The sequence below is a fragment of the Clarias gariepinus genome, chromosome 21, assembly GCF_024256425.1.
Source record: "Clarias gariepinus isolate MV-2021 ecotype Netherlands chromosome 21, CGAR_prim_01v2, whole genome shotgun sequence".
NCBI classification, from domain to species: Eukaryota; Metazoa; Chordata; class Actinopteri; order Siluriformes; family Clariidae; genus Clarias; species Clarias gariepinus.
In genome coordinates, this window is record NC_071120.1 from 16,168,012 (window position 1) to 16,185,187 (window position 17,176).

The following is a 17,176-nucleotide window of genomic DNA, read 5'->3' on the forward strand; positions in this document are numbered from 1 at the left end:
AAATAAGAAAGCCCTTTTCTGTTTGTTTTGTACAATTCTGACCTTATACTCTCCTTTACTTGGTCTTGAAGTGAAATCAATCCTAGCTGGATGTCTTACCACCGGGAAAGGAATTAAAAATGCATGAGCAGGGCTATATTCAGTAGGCCATTAGACTTATCCGTTTTTTTATATGTGGAAACTCTGAGACACGGCGGTGTATTTGCAGCACACTGATTTACACTACAGAGTATTGTGGAGTGAAATGCATTGTAGAAGAAATTAGAAACAAATAAATACACATACATATATATATATAGTCACATTATCGAACCTGAGTCATTTATTCGAGTGCTTTGCACAAGTCGGACTCGTGTTACACCGAGCAGCGACACGTGAAACTTGTGTGCGCTGCTTGTGTGAATGCACGCACGCGCTGCGGCTGCGGTATCGTCGCCCACCCGCGCGCGCACATACAGCTCATCTCATCCTCGCGCGCACACTCACACACGCGCGCGCGCACACTCTTCACCAGAGCCTGCTGCACCAGCCGGCCTGCCATCATCAGCATTCAGCAGAGGATCTTTATCTTTATGACACTATCCACGCCGACGTGAAGAACCGCAGACGAAGACAGAGCAGGCGTCCTGCGGCGAGCACGTCCGATTCCAGCAGGTAAGCGTGTATTTGCGCTAACGATCAGGAGCAATGCATCTCACACTGCTGTAGTTTGTTCGCGGTTTGTAAGTCGACTTGTCAACTCCTGACGGTGGCTGTGAGTCAACGCTGCAGTATTTCATCAACGTCTTGCTAAACGCCACTGTTTGCGGGTAAACTTAGGATTAAAACGTGCGCAAAACGTTTGCTCAATCGCCAGGTTCATGTTTTGTGCTTTTGCATCCAAATCCAATACAAGCCAGTGTGTTCATCTGGCTAGATAACGAAGAGCTGTTGCAGAGCTTCTAAAAGCATCCGAATGTGACATAAACTTTTATTATTTTTTTAAGTGCATAGGCTATATGACCTGTGGGTGTGCGTACAGTATTAAGCAATAGCAAAATAACCAAAGAAACAACACCACTGTGTTTAGGCACACAAGCTTCTGTATAATACTATAATCTGACCTCAGCTTGCTTTAATACTGAATGTTCAGGATTAAATGAATAGATTGGTAAAAATCCTCCTCTTCATAATATCAGCTTGGTCTGACCTTTTATCAACACACATCTCAAGCTGGTCAAGTCTTTGCTTGTTTATTTATTTACTTTTTCTTTTTAAAATTAAATTCTTTGACCAATAAGTAATGGATAATTTCTTGTTGCTTTATTGGTGTTTTGTTTTCTGAAGAATAACTGATCATGGTCGTAACCCGGATAGAACTGCAGTGAGGGCCCGCTGAAAAAAGTATGTATAGTTATACAGTATATCGCAATGACAAAAACTATGTAACTGAAAATGAGACAAACAAGGATACAACAACAATGAGAGGTTTATATCAAAGAACCAGATTTTATATTTAGGAAATTCTAATTCAGTCTAATTCAGGTTATTGAAGGTCATATCTGTGTTGCGTTTAAACCGGATTATTATATTCCTAAATGGTATAGGGCAAATAAATAATAAAAAACAATGTGCATTAAATTATTAAATTACAACCGTATGTCTACGGTTTCTACAGTAAAGAAATGACCTATTCCATAAAAAACATATTGGTTGTGATAACCAGAGGATTTAATGAGCACCATTCTATCATGCGTTTACGGTAACAAGCCTTTCCTTTGCTTTTGAATAGTCCAAATGCGATCCTAATCTTTTTATAACGTTTTCTTTTAAATATAATCAATCCTATTAGAACACATGGGTTAAATTGCATTCTGGACTTCTTTGTTTTGTGCAATTCTGACCTTATGCTATACTATGCAATACTAATCCTTACGCTCTGCTTTTCTATGTCTTAAAGTTAAATCAGTTGTCACTGGATGTTTTAGGTAAAGAACAGAATAAAGATTATTTGACATTGAAATGCTCTGATTTCATTGGGAAAAAAAGTATGCAAATGGACAGGAAAAAAGATGTTATATACTGCACATAGGAAAGTGTGCATGTAAACTTTTCTACTGTCTAGATCTTGAATAAAACAGATGATAAGCAGTTTTTTTCCACTCAACTGTTTGATCATGAAAATAAAAGATGTGTATATACTTTTTCAATATAAAATTTCTCATAGACAGTGAGTTTCATGTCTGTAATGTAGCAGTAAGTTAGAAACTGTTTCCATTTTATCAGCACTTTCCATCTGGCAAAGATGATCTACAATTTCCAGTAACTCGGTCTGTGTTTTGGCAGAGCTGGTCAGAATATAACTTAGATCTTGCTTAATATGCCTCATCATTTTATGTTGATCTGCATGTACGGATTTGGTCATTCTCAGGTTGGTCTTCACTGTTTTCCAGCTGGATCAGAAACACTCAAGGGAAGTTTGACATTGAGGTGAACGGTTGGTAAATGAAGACTTTGGCTTGTTTTGCTTTACACTGATCAACATTGTTTAATCCATGATGGAGGAGAGCAGTGATGTAAGTTACACGTCTTTGTTTGTTGTGTGCGCAGAACAAGAATATGCTTGCATCTATTTGTAATACTGTTAATTGTTTGATATGTCATGTTATGTGTATATGTGTTGTCTAGTGCTCTCCTGAATCGTTGGCTAACGATGATCATTATGTGATGGCTAAGCACACAGCCGTGTATCCATCAGCAGAAGAGCTGGAGGCTGTCCAGTCTCTTGTGTCTGCAGTGGAGGGGGGACTAAAACATGTCTCTGACTGGCTTATCGATTCCACCAAGACCACTGCTCTCAAATCGACTGAACCTGAAGAACCCAACCCAAAGTTAGCTCATTAAGATATCACATTACTTTTCTTTGCATAATGTCATATCTTTACCCATTGAATAGGTTGTTTTGAGATCTTATAACATGTCAGTCATTTTTGTTTAGGTGTGGAGGGCCACTGATTGGCGTCATGCGTGTTGGATCTCTGGCTAAAGGCCTCCTCATTAAGGGTCTGATGGACCTAGAGCTGGTTTTGCTCTGCCGAGAAAAGCCTACTAAAAATCTGCTTCTCACAGTCTGCACCAATCTGCCACTGCAGATAAAGGTTTGCTAGTTTTATTTAGAGCATTCCCACTGAGACCTCTGCAAGCTTTTGTTTCCTTTAGAACTGGACTGAAACTACTGCTGGTGTGCTGCCCTTTCTCAAAATAACCAACCTGCCTGAAATGCTTCAGTGATGCAACTTGCTTCAGAAAAGTAATTAGCTATCAGCTACTCTCCAGTGGATGTAGTTAAGCTGCAGAAAATGGGTCTAATTGCAATTCCACCCCATTTATATTGGGCTTCGATTCAACTACATCTCTATTATGCGTCTTCGCTTTACTTGCTTATCTTAGAAAATACCATCAGCTTTTGGTGAAATGTAGCTTAGTTGGTTATTTGTATTACAACACAAACAAATATGTTTCTAAAGAAGGTAACTTTGTAACCATGCCACCTTTGATGCACAGTATGTAGCTGTGTCTTTTCTCTCCTCCTTTACAGAAACTGTCAGAGGATAAGCACACAGTGCAGCCCTGCATTCCAGAGGCAGCTATTCTAGTGTTCCAAAGCAGCAGACCTGATCTGCCTCTAAGGGTCATCCTTACTTCAATGCAGACAAAAAAACAGGAGCTGGAGAAAAACCAAGGTAACCGCGGGTATAGCAATGTAACAGTAAGCAGCCTTGATAAAAAGGATCGGATACAGTACAACCCACAGAAACCACCATTCACTGATCAAACTGTTATGCAGTTTTATTTATTGATTCTTCTATGAACGTTGATATAGCTTATTGATGAGTCAACTTGACATCCGAGTTCTCTTGGCGTCGTGCCTGGTGCTACCAGATTCGTGTTTCTTTTGACACAGCATCTGGTGTGTTGTTGTCGGGGAGCCCTAAGATCCGGGCTTCCTTCTTTCCTCCTTTTTCCCCCTCTTTTCACCTCAATCTTGCATCATGGAATTGACTCTTAACTCATATTTTAGAAGAATTTACTTCATTGATCATTTCCTTTTTTATCTTTTTTTTTTTTTTTTTTGCATATGGTTTTTGTTAATATTGCACAGATCCTTTTTATTTAAACAGGGCACTAGTGATATGAACTTGCATTGTATTGTTGCTTATAATAATGAGCTCCCATAGTTGGGCTTGTTAGAATATCTGTTCTCTCAAGACAATTTTTTGGGAAGACATAAACGTGACCAAATGTGACAAAAATACCAGCATGCGGCTAAATTGACCAAACTCAAATGACAAGAAAAAATGCTGTACCTACATTACGTCAACAGAAATGTGGCTGTAAGACAAACTTCATTGTAATGTTCAGCTTTCTGGCTTCTGATTAGTGGCTCATGCTAGTATTTTTAGATCTTGCTTATTTTAACACATTTGGTTTACTCACTGCTCAAGCCTCTGATCTGCATCTTGAGTTAGCAAAAATGACAAAAAAAACTTTTTTTTTTTTTTTTGGGCATGAAATAACTACTCTTCACCATGTTTTAACTCAGTCAGATCAGTGGGATCCTAACTGTGGTATTGCACTTTTCTGCCAGTTCATTCTGACAGAAAAGCTCATGGCGAATCTGTTGTGTGTCCTGTTCTGTTCTTCTCACCAGTGGAAAACACAAAAGTGAAAGATCCGTCTGATCTGCTGGACCAGCAGAGATGCCTGCTTGCTCTGGCCTCTCTGCACCATGCCAAATGGTTCCAGGTTGGCCATCAGTTTGCACTATTTGGTTGTTTTAGCCTTTTGACATGGTTAAATTAAAAGTCAATTCACAGCTTGAAACAATTTGATAATAGAAATCCAACACTGTCTTTTCAGGCTCTCAAAATCAGACAACTTTCATTCCACCTCTTAATGACCCAAACTGACTGAAACACTTTTGACCTTTATTCCGGCACTCACCTTTCCTCCTTGCTTTACGCTTCTAAATTGCATGACACATGTTGCTCTTGTTGCAAATTTGTATGTCTTTTTTTCACTAAAGTGGTCTGACTTCCTTAGGTCCGAGTCAGTGGAAAGAGATCCTGTCTCATAGTTTTGAGGATCCTCAGGGATATATGCAACACAAAGCCTGTCTGGGCACCTCTTAAAGGATGGGTGAGTTGGGCGACAGTTGATTCAGCATCATTACTGTGTCACTGATTTCTTAAAGATTTATGTGATTAACACAATGTGAAATTTAATTAGATTTGAAATTAAAAAGTATTTGTATTCTGTTGTGAGAAACCTCAGGGGTTAGTGTTAGGATCTGCATCGTTTGAGTTTCTTTTAAACTCATGAATGTTTTTTTTTTTCTGATAAACTTTATATATTGTGCCTATCCAGCCAGTTGAGCTGATATGTGAAAAAGCCTTTGCCACGAGTTATAGGCCACTGGGGCCAAGTGAAACTCTGAGGCGGGTCTTGGAATGCATTTCCTCAGGCATCTTTCTTCCAGGTAAGTTCCCTAAAACTATCTATTATCTGGAATAATGTCTTAAATAGGAATCATAACTACACATTTTTTTCAGGTGGACCTGGACTACATGATCCATGTGAAAAAGAAGATGTAGATACATTGTCAACTATGACAAATGATCAGGCTGAACTTCTTACCCACACTGCACAGGTTGAAATTATCTCATTTGGACAAAGATGTCTTGTGGCAAAATTACATAAAATGGTTAAAACAAAAATAAACAAGTGTTTTATATATTTTTAGCATGCGCTAAGGCTTCTAGCCTTTGGACAGATCCACAGGTTCTTAGAGGTAGATCCTCTTCCTACAGCAAAACCTGCAGTGGAACCAAAACTTTCTTGTGGAGAAGGTTGGTTTTTGTGGACATAATTAGTATAATATCTTTAACATATTTGGCGTAGACGTGTTTGAAATTGGATTTGCTTTGCAGCAGGGATGTCTCAGAAAAGACTCCACGAAGATGAAACTGCAGATGAACTTAAATGCAAAAACATCCGTAAGCATAATAATTTTAAGTGCTTATGTTATTTTTTTTTTACATTTTAAAGACGATTGTTTGAGTTGTCCATATAAGACTTCATCAGTCCTTGCAATGGTGATTAGTCTCAGGTCCCGTTGCAGGCTTATTAACATCAGATGGCAAATCAGATTGTAAAAGAAAAGTTGAAACTCTATCCAAAAGCTCGGGGAATAAACACAGCTCTTCATCAACCAAGGTAAAACGCACTTTTAGGTCTTTTTCTTTTTTTCTAATCTACTACCATCCAATATACTGTAACAGTTACAAAATGAACATTACAAAATTTGTAATACCAAAGAACACCACAAGATGGCAAGATGATTTTTAGTGGTGGACTAGAGCTAAAAGTGTGTATAGATGTTTTTTTGCGAGATTAGCTAACTTAACACTGAACTTATTCTCCTCAATAACAAGTATTGAATGCTGTCCTCCACAGTTAATGTATAAGTAATGAATTTTGTGTCATGGAGAACTGGTTTGTGTAGTCAATGTTTATTACTGTCAGAATAAATCTACAGCTACAATTCCATATCGAGACATTTTTTGGCACTGTAAGCTAACTTGCTATCTTGGGCAAATGCTTACTAATGGCTCAGCTCACTGGAGTTAAATTGGATAAGCACTTGATGTTCGCTTAATATTCAATGTTTCTTACCTAAGAATGAATAGGAAAATAACCGGACTACCCTTATTCATACTTTACATATGTAATGTAAAAACATTATCACTGTGTGTTTTAAAAGAGAACACAGAAAAGTAAAGAAAATGTTTTTTTTTATTAGAATACATAAAGTATTGTACGGAACAAGTATAGCGACATGCATCCCATCAGCGTGTCTAAATAAAAGCCTGTCTAGTGTCTTACAAATAAGTCACAAATTTAATTATAAGCAGCAAATTAGTTAGTTCTTAGTTACATTGCTTGGTTTATATTGTACGTAAGTAATTAAAGATTATTTTATTCATGTAACTTTTTAGAACACAAAATGTCTACCACTGCTCCGTGCTTGGCCTGTAATGCACTAAAAAAAAATACATGAAAAAAGGTTGGACACACCTTCTAATTCCATGGACTTTTAAAAAAAAATTGTATTTCTTTAGACATTGTAAAACAATGCTAAAGGTAATGTATCCAAAAGATGCACTAATTTCCTTTGAACATCTGATATTGAAATCTGTGTCTGCTCCTTACGCTCTGTAAAGCCTTCATAATGGCTCTAATCTAAGGGTGCTGTTAATTGGTGATTTAAAAAAAAAAAATTTTTAGGCTGATGATTTTTGATGCTAAAATGAGCGTTTTTCTTTATAGAATGTAGAGAATAAATCCAAGCCTCTGTCCAAACTTTTGACTGGTACTGTATTGGCCGTTATTACAGTTACTCCCTTGTAAATCCATAGAATATAAAAATGTACATTTTTGTATAATCATAATTTTGTATGCATAGTCAGGCAGTAGACAAGGTGCTTTTGAAATAATAAAGGGCTTGACCTCTCTAAATCAGCACAACTCTAGTACACTTATGGAAATTACCAACCAATTATTTGTGTTTTGCTAAAAATAAATGACAAAAAAATTTACACAAAAAGTCTCCTTCATCCTGTTGCTACTGTGCCTGAAAGATTACCTAGGTGAAACACTCAATAATACAACATGTTTCTTTAAATCTGCTTTGTGAGAATTGTCATTGTTAGGCAGTCTATTGCTATAATTAATTTTACAAATTACATTTAATTGTACTTATATTTACAATGTGCTTTGCATTAGATAGCATGGTTGGATCAATTTGTATAGTTTTGAATAGTTTTATTTTTCATAGCATGTCATGAGTGTTATAAGATTTGTTCTGGGTTTCAGGTCAAGGTTCAGGGCCCTGTTCTCACAGCCAGGGGCAAAAACCCAGTAATGGAGCTAAATGAGAAAAGGAGAGGCCTATCGTATAACCTCATCACTGAAAACGGAGAGAACCAACAACAACGCTTCATTATTGAGGTAAATTTATTGAGAAATTTATGAGATAAAATTCTAAAAAAACAAACAATAAAAAACAAACAAAAAAAAAACGGGCAACAATTTCACATTAAACTGCTTATTGGTCAATTGTCCAGTTAATTTTGTGCTGTTGAAAATAAGAGAGACTTTTTTAAAAATGGCTGTAAATGGCTAAAACCCTTTGACATAAAGCTTAAATTCTAAACCTTAATTATATCTTGATTGCTTCATTTCAAATCCTTTGTGGTGGTGTACAAAGGCAAAATTCTGAAAGTTTGTCACTATCCAAATACCTTTGGGGTATATAGTTCTGTTTATTTTTAGATTAAAAAATGAATAAAATTCCCCACAAAATTGTTATTTTTCCTGTAATGTGCAATAAACAGTAAAATTTTCCAAAACTGTCATCCTGAATTCACTTTATTTATTTGGTAGCATCCTTAATAATTCTACATAGTTAAATACTATTAACTATACACTTGTCTAATTTTAGCAAATGTTAGCATACAATATATCCTTAGCGTGTCTAGTAATGTAATTTATATAAACATGAACACTTCGGGTAACCCAATCACTACCCTTGATTAAGCCCCTTGGGTGAAACCCCTGTTACTTTGACTTGGCACTATAAGACACATACAGAGCTTGTAATCGGTCTACATGGAATTCCATTTACTCCTAACTGAGTTTTCAAAGGGATGTATCCTGACCTGTCCATCTTTTTATGTGTTGTACACTCTAAAGTGCTGGTCTTGTACTTTTATTTTATTGCTGTATATCAGGTGGAAGTGGATGGACTGAGGTTCAGAGGATGCGGGCCTAATAAAAGGGTAGCGAAAGCGAATGCAGCCTTGGCAGCAATAGAAAGGCTCTTTTCATCACACAATGCAAACAGCAACAAGAGGAAGAAGCCATACACAAAAGTAAGTTCAGGCAAATACATCTCCCTTACCTTTTAGTGTGTATTGATCGTATATGCCAGCACTGTGTCTTTTTCATAGATGAGTTCATCTGCTGTAAATGGGCTTCCCAGATTGAAGAGGAGCGTTACAATGCCCAGGCCACTGCTTCCTATTTTTCCTCCAGCTCCTGCATATTTCACACCAGGTATGTATTTTCACAATCTTTTCATGTAATTTGTTTCCTTTATGTAATGTGAGTTATAATGATTTTTTTTTTGAGCACACATGTAGTATTGTGTGTGTGTGTGTGTGTGTGTGTGTGTGTTTGCAGGCTTTACCCCTTATGGTTATGGTCCAGTGGTTCCTCCACCACACGGTAGGCCTCTTGTTTAATAACTCCATAGAGCACTAGCTTGTTAAATACCCCATTGTGCACTAGCATGACAGTTTCCCTTTATTTTCTTTGTGTTTTTTCTTATAATTTGTCTTGATCACTTTTTCTCAACAAAGGGCACTAAACTGATGGGTGAAACATTTGAGAAAGAATATTAAATCAAGTTTACAGTAAGAGACGATTGATTAGGATACTGATTATTAGTAATGATTTGCATTCTTATATGGAAATCTCGGTGTTAAAATTTTAAATGGCATAAACTCCAGCACAAAATATTTTTGAGATGCCTTTAAGCATGTGTTCAAATTAAGGAGAACCTTTTAATAGGGAAGCTGAAGGGAGCTCCCAGCAGCATTTCTCACTCATTGTCTATACCACTTGATCCTGTGTAAAGGGTCACGGGGGCCTGGAGGCAGGGTACACCCTGGACAGGGTGCCAATCCACTGCAGGGCACACACATACACACTACAGGTAATTTAGAATGCCAGTTAGCTTAATCTGCATATCCAGAGGAAACTCACCAGGCACGGGGAGAACATGCAAACTCCTTGCACACAGAGGCGGGAATTGAACCCGGACGACGCAGGGCGACAGCGCTAACCACTAAGCTATCCTGCCATCTGCAGTAAAGTAATGAAATTTTTACAGAAGACCTGAAATATAAGTCTCAACTAGGAGCTTAGTTGCTCAGCATGCTCTCCAGTGAGATGGCTTCTGTTCCTCTCAAAATTGCAGAGAGTTTAGTGAAGACACATTCACTTGAAATGAAAATTCTTGATAAAATACTGATAAAAATGATTCTTAATTGTAACAGTGCTAAAATTGGCCTTGAAAACATACCAGGCTGATAATCGAGTTTATAGTGTGTGGAAATTCCCCTAGGAATCAGACATACAATTTCCCATGTTGCTTATGGGAGCACAATATGTATAATGTATTTTCATTCATATCTACTAGATTATGCTTTTGTCTCAGATTTTTTATATGCATGCATGCATTAGCTCACTGAAAACAGCAGCACATCATCAGCCTTGGGCTGGAGATTCTCAAAGGAAACACTTGCAGAAGGCGTGTCTATGTTTAGCCAAGCAAAGAACAAGCACTCAATCAAAGAGGGAGATCTAGTGTAGCTTGTCTGAGGTGGCTGGTTTCTGCTATTAATCAGAATAGCCACCCACTGACAAATTCCAGAAGGTCAAAGCATGTTTTTAGTGATGTACAGTTGCCAGTGCTGGTAAATTAGATTATTATTTTTTTTTACATGTGAAATGTTAAGAATTGAACTCTTTGAGACTTGATTGTTAGATTCGTTGATGCGATGGAATACTCTTCATTTATTAACACTTCACAGGTTTGAGGGAAAGATTTAACCACAAGAGCATTAACTTGCTGATCCAAATAGTACTTTAGTAGACTGAACCAAGGAAATGGTACATTTGTGGAAGACAGAAGTGTGTTGAGGTCACCATCAAAAACAGATCCTCATCGTAATTCACTACATCAAGAAATCAATTTAAAGCACTGTTAAGAAGGTTAGTTTTGGAAATAACATCACCTTTATTGTAAGCATTAATTTAGGTTAATTAAAAAATAATTGGATTTCAATAGGCTGAACTAAAACCAAGGGAAAATGAGAAATAAACAGGAGGTTTTAAAATGTTTAAATATTTAAAATGAAGGTAAGAGAGTATGATAAATAATTGTGGTCAAAACCCACAATCTTCATTCCATGCAAAAATGTATTCCAAAGTTATCTGAGAGTTGTATGATTCTTCTGCAGACCCACTGGGTGTATTTAGTATAAATTTTACTCATCCCATCACTTTTTGCTTTCCCATTTGTTTACTTACATTGTAAATAAAACATTAGAAAGTCAGAAATTCCAGTGTTACAGCTGTAGACAAGATGCAATAGAGAATGTAAGACAAGAAAATATAGCTGCAGCAGAGTATTTAAATAAAATACATCAAGATAAACAGCTATACAAATGTACCATGCTAGAGTGAATATACAGTTTACAGTATATATTATGTGCAAAATGAGATCGAATATAAGCAGACAAAATTTATATATATTACTCAGTATATAAAACTGTAGTAATTAATTATATTGGATAAACAGTGTATCCCAAAAGTGTGGTTTATGTGTGTGGTACTTTTTTTTTTGCAAAATTTATTTTGAAGTTTCATATTTAGTTGGTATGTATATTTTTCAGCCAGCTTTAAGGAAGGTTTGAAGAACTTTGACAAAATACCAACATAATGAAATCATTCTCATGGTTGGATCAAAGCTTTGTTAATTTCTACTAAATATGTGGACACCTAGTAGATGATTAGCAAAATGGGCTAGAAGATATACACTGATCTGCCATTACATTAACACTGATTATCAATTATATACTGTATAAGTGAACTGGTGACAGGATCATGGGCACCCAAAGTTCATTTATGCCTATGAGGAACAAAGGGCAGCCTGTCTTGCGAATGTAGTATAAATTGCTAAAAAAAAATAATAATAATAATAAATGCTGTTATGATAGAAACTTATCAGAGCACTCAGTATATCACAGCTTTCTGTATATGGGGCTTAGCAGGCAAGGAGTTCAAGGATGTTGATCTTGGATCTAAAATCCCAATTCAATCCGATGGACAGTCAAATCTGATCGATGGAGGCCCTGCATTGCTACTTACAGCACTTAAAGGATCTGAAGCTAATTTCCTGATGCCAGGCACAACAGCACACATTGAGAGGGCTTGTGAAGTCATGCATCAAGACTTCAGAGCTGTTTTGATGGCACAGGGGGAACTTGCACAATATTGGGCTTAATGTTATGGCTAATCAATGTATATGTATATACAGTATATAACACAGACTTGCTATACCCATATGCAAGTAATAACAGTAACCCCCAAAAAATCATTGTGCACCATTGGATTGAGTTCAATATATAAGCATGATGTTTATTCTTCAAGAGCTAGCGCAGAAAAATCAATGTGCTTTCTCAGGAGAATTTATGTGTGGAGCTATATATACAGTCTGATGGCTGAAGAGAGAAAGGAACTGTGAAGGCACTCTTTACTGGTCTAAGGTAGGAAGTAACCTCTCGCTCAGTGTGCTTCTCTTGTGCAGTAATTGTCAGAGAGAGCGGGTATGTGTGTGTGATTGCTTATTATGATCATGAGCTTAGACAGTATCCTACGGTCCACTACCATCTCCACTCAGTCCAGTCTGGAGGCCATGACTTTTTATTTGCTTGAGTTTGTTGTTGTCCTTTGTAGTGATGTTGCCATAGCACACAGCAGCCTAGAAAATAACTAAGACTTGACACAGCAGGCTCTTACTGTGTCCATAGAGGCTGAATTTGTCTGTGTCTGTGTACAAACTGTCCATATTCTTGTCAAACCTAAGCTTTTCACACAGGTCCTTGTAGCTCTGTGCTTTCTTGATATTCTGACCAAAGCAGATTTTTTTTTCTCTCATTAAATTTCTCCACAATCCCTTTTCTCTTGCTGGTGTAATGTTTTAGTAACATACAGTATTAAAGCATACAGGTCTAATAAGATTGTACGGTAATAATAAGGTTGCATCAACGCTCAGTCCCACAACGGATTCCAGTGGGACCCCCAGGTATTTTGGTGTATTTGATGCCTCTGTGTACAGCTTATACTAGAAACCATTTAAATTTCAGTTGAAATGCATGGATATAGAAGGATAAAAACATTACAAAATGCATTCGGTTTAGTATATTTTCCTCTTATGATATTGAATAGTCTCTTCTGATCAGTTGTTACTAAGTCTCACTCATCCCCATTCTCAGTCCCTTGTCAATCTTTTATTGTTCTATTGTTTTATTGATCTATTTTTCTTTTTTGTAGGGCGTAGAATTGTACCCTGCATGTTCCCTGTTCGACCCCTGCTCCCTCCACGTTATGTCTTTCCTCCTCCCTTCCGCTGCTTTCGCCCCTATTTCTAGGCCTGTAATTTTAAAAAAGTCTAATTGTGAGAGTTTAAACCTTTTGTTCATTGTTAATTTCATTAAAAAAAACATTGATCAAATTAATAAAATGTATTTTCTAATTTGATGTCCTGTTTCATTTGAGCCCATGTAAGAATGAACATATAGAGTAATATGTGTGCATACAATATGTGTGTATCTATATACTGTATGGCAGGAACAATTTTTTTCTGAATACATTTACTGATGTATGAATGATGATATATGAAGATCAGATCTAATTACAAAGATCAGAATTTTAGCCTGATATTTCCATTTAGATGTAAAACAACCTAGAATATGTCTTTTAGGTGAACAAAATTATAGTAACAGACAATCTTAACAGTTGCAATACCTTTAGTTGTTTCCAAATGTTGCATTATTCTTGTGTGATGCTTTTCCAGCTTTTATCTGCGTTGTTTTGGGGGTGATGAAGGGTTTCTCCTTTTTTATTTCAGGATGTAAAATACATGTAAAAGTAATTTGTTGTGTAGTCAGTGTGTTGTCTTGCTGCAAGATGATGTTCCTTAGGTAGATTGGTTTTACAGCTTTCACTGTAAATTGGCAGAGCGAATGTTAATATGAACTTCATTCTTCTGATACTCTTGTAAGTTATCATCAATCAATCAACATCATCAATAAAGACTAGTGGGTCCATTCCAGATGTAGCCAAGGCCAAGCAATGACGGTATCTCCACCATGCTTTACAGATGATCAGCTTATATGTTTTGGGTCATAAGCAGATCTTTCTTCATACTTTGAACTTCCCATCACTTGGTAAAGGTTAATCTTGGTTTAAGAACTATTTGAAGTTGTCCCTGTACGTCTTTTGCAAATTCCAATGTGGCTTTCTGATTCTTACTGCTGAAGAGTGCTGATCGCACCTTCTGGTATGGCCACTATATTTCTGCTGTCATATTTCACCACTGTATCATTAAATAGTTTTTAATAAAGTCCTGCATACTAAAAAGGATATCAGTCTTCTTGGCAAGTAAAGGTGACTTTGGCCCTTCTTGTACAGGGAATCTGTATTATCTGACCAGTCCAGTTCATTGTTTAGGTCAATATTTGAGTTACGCAGCTTTACATACTGTAGTCTGTTGGTGAGGTAGTTGATGGTCCATGCAGTCAGTGTGCAGTTTTCTGTCCACTCCCACCTATTCCAGGTTCCCTGCGGTAATGTTGGCTGTATTGTATTACAGGCACTAGAGAAGTAAAAAAGATATGCCTCTCACAAATACCTTTACCCCTGCTCTGTGGAGGTTGATTGTGGGTTTTATTCATCGCTCTTACAATTTTTCTGTCATGCACTGGTGGGGCTTTACTTGACTGACTAATGTCTGGTTGCCTATGCTCAATGTTTTGTGCAATAACTCTGACCAGTTTTCCCTCTTTTTTCAGAATTCTCCATTTAAGAGCTCTTGTGGCCACATATTGATATATCCTTTTTAACAGCAAATGCAGGACCTAACTCACCCCTTAAAATAAGATAAGACATTTAGAAATGCGGGTAGTCCCCAACTTACGAACATTCGAGTTCCAAATTTGTGGAGATGCAAATGGACCACGGCCTATGAACATTACGTAGATGCGAACAAATCGCAAAAGCAGCTTACATGTATTGTTCAAAAATAGACATGGCAGCGCACCAGATACCAATGTTTACAAGTATATACAATATGTTCAGTGTGTAAGTGAGTGTATAAAATAACTAAAGTCTGGTATATTGTATGTGTGTGCACGTAGGAGTGCGAGAGAACTTAGTCGGCCTCACCGGTTTCAATAAATCAGTCGGGGAGCAAGATGTTAGAAAATGGCTGTCCTGTAAAGCTGTCCTCATGGTTAAATAATCCTAATTTCATAAGATCCTCAACAAAACAGAGTTCACTGTCCAAGAAAGTGGAAAACAGCTGGCAGAATGGCGTCTGGGGTTCCCCTCGCGATGTAAAGGCGCAGAGACAACGCTGTTATATTTTACAAACCTTGCATTGTGAATAACTTAGTTTGCAGTCTAATTAAATCTCGTGTGTGCATCTTTGTGTGTGCAAAAGTTGTCCTACACAATAAACATTCTCCTCCTCTCCTGTCGGGGGTGATTCTTTTTAAAGGTAAAGTGCAGGTTAATTTGTTTTATTTTTATTTTATATTTTCATATTAATCATTTTTATGATTTTATGGTTGTGGAACGGATTATTGGAGTTTCTATTATTTATTATGAGAAAATTCATTCTGAGACAAAATGGCATCCTGCATTACCCTCATTATTTAAAGGCACAGAGACAACATTTCACTTCTTCTTCTTTGTCTTTCGGGTGTTCCCTTTCAGGGGTCGCCACAGCGAATCATTTGCCTCCATCTAACCCAACTCGGCATCCTCTTCTCTCACACAAACTAACTGTCCAACTAAACCAACTAAATGTCAAAGCGTAGAAGACTTACTTTGTCTGACTTACGAACAAATCTGACTTACGAACCAGCTTCTGGAATGGAACTCTTACGGGGAAACTTGTGTTAACTGTTTAAATGATCTTTCTAACAGGGCAAATATGAGAAACAAGAAACATTTACAGTACATTTACATTCACAGCATTTTCTCAGACTCCCTTATCCAGAGATCCCTTATCACTTACATGATACAAATAAGTGACTATAAATAAATATATATTTTTACACTATGTTTATACACAACATTTATATTTAACCTAGGAAACATCTGTCAGTCAGTTCTTATGTTTTTGCTTACTTTAAAATAGGTAGGGTTAAACAAAATGTTGCATCTTTGAAGCCGTTTAACACATCTAGATGTAAATATGAGAAAATAATAAATAAAATTTTATCCATTATCTCATATGTATATATTATTTAATCTTAAATCCCAAATGTCTTCAGTGTATATAGGATAAACAATAGAGTTGGCCTTGGTGTTCCAATACTTTTGGAGAGGTGTTTATATGGACTTTTATTTTACAGTTTTATTTACACAAACTGTATATATACTGTGCTTGTGTGTGTGTGTGTGTGTGTGTATGTATATATATATATATATATATATATAAATACACACACCAAATCAGTTGACATATGTAGCTGTTCGCTCTCTCTCTCACTCTCTAACATTCTTCCCCCTCTCTGCAGGTGCTTTATATTTTGACAGTCCCGTTTGCCCTCCGCAGACCATCACTCCTGTTTTTCTTCATCTTGGCGCACAGGATTTCTGTCCTGAGTTTTATATTTAATGTTCTGTTTGAAGTGGTCCGTAGCTGTGTGTGGCCTCACCGGACTCCCTATCATTTTTACTTGAGACAGGGTCATTTTCTGGCACTGAGGAAACATTCCTTGTTTTAGCATGGATCAGATATATCCTCCGTTAAACTCAAGGAGACTTAATACTTAAATGTATGTTTGCATTTATGCTACGTACATTTATTTGGTCTTTGTAAATAGATTTTCACATTAAGCAATATTTTATCAGGGCTATTAGCAATAATGAATTAGATGCACTGCTCATAGGTAACAGACAAAATTCCATAATGCTGAAAGTCCAAAATCTATTGTATATTTGTATTTGAAATGAATAAGATTGTATTTATACTAGGATAAAATGTTATCACATGGGGTGCGTAGTGATTCGTTCTTTTGTTCATAATGTGGTACTTAATCCAACACCATGTTATAAGCTAAAGGTATGCACGTAAATGCAAATAGTTACATACACATACCGAATTTTAAAATAAAGGCTGTACAGATATTTCTATGATGATCGAATTGTGGTTGAAATATGTTATGTGAGTTAGTGGATGTGTTTATGTAACTACTATATTCATGTAATAACTGTA

The 17,176-nt window shown here is 36.7% G+C and overlaps 1 protein-coding gene across 7 annotated transcripts; it reads left to right on the plus strand.

Annotated features, from left to right (window-relative positions):
• The first annotated feature begins 487 nt into the window (after positions 1 to 487).
• On the plus strand, positions 488 to 17,176 carry LOC128509865 (spermatid perinuclear RNA-binding protein-like). Of its 7 annotated transcripts, XM_053481727.1 has the most exons (18): positions 488 to 654; positions 1,327 to 1,383; positions 2,433 to 2,555; positions 2,668 to 2,870; positions 2,978 to 3,137; positions 3,578 to 3,722; positions 4,691 to 4,785; positions 5,083 to 5,178; positions 5,407 to 5,518; positions 5,592 to 5,689; positions 5,783 to 5,888; positions 5,970 to 6,035; positions 6,143 to 6,255; positions 7,915 to 8,049; positions 8,832 to 8,972; positions 9,051 to 9,156; positions 9,283 to 9,327; positions 16,476 to 17,176. In XM_053481727.1, the coding sequence occupies exons 3-18, from the start codon at positions 2,535 to 2,537 to the stop codon at positions 16,574 to 16,576; spliced, it is 1,743 nt and encodes a 580-aa protein (XP_053337702.1). In that variant the 5' UTR covers positions 488 to 654; positions 1,327 to 1,383; positions 2,433 to 2,534; the 3' UTR covers positions 16,577 to 17,176. The 7 variants fall into 7 exon arrangements, with proteins under 7 accessions (XP_053337702.1, XP_053337701.1, XP_053337700.1 ...); XM_053481726.1 differs by lacking the exon at positions 1,327 to 1,383 and having other exon boundaries at positions 2,411 to 2,555; XM_053481725.1 differs by lacking the exon at positions 1,327 to 1,383.

Bases quoted from the DNA above. Each gene is read 5' to 3' on its own strand.
- LOC128509865 (XM_053481727.1), top strand. From the start codon at position 2,535: ATGATGGAGGAGAGCAGTGAT. The intron at 3,138-3,577 runs GTTTGCTAGTTT...CCTCCTTTACAG, and splicing joins ATCTGCCACTGCAGATAAAG to AAACTGTCAGAGGATAAGCA. The intron at 4,786-5,082 runs GTTGGCCATCAG...TGACTTCCTTAG, and splicing joins ACCATGCCAAATGGTTCCAG to GTCCGAGTCAGTGGAAAGAG.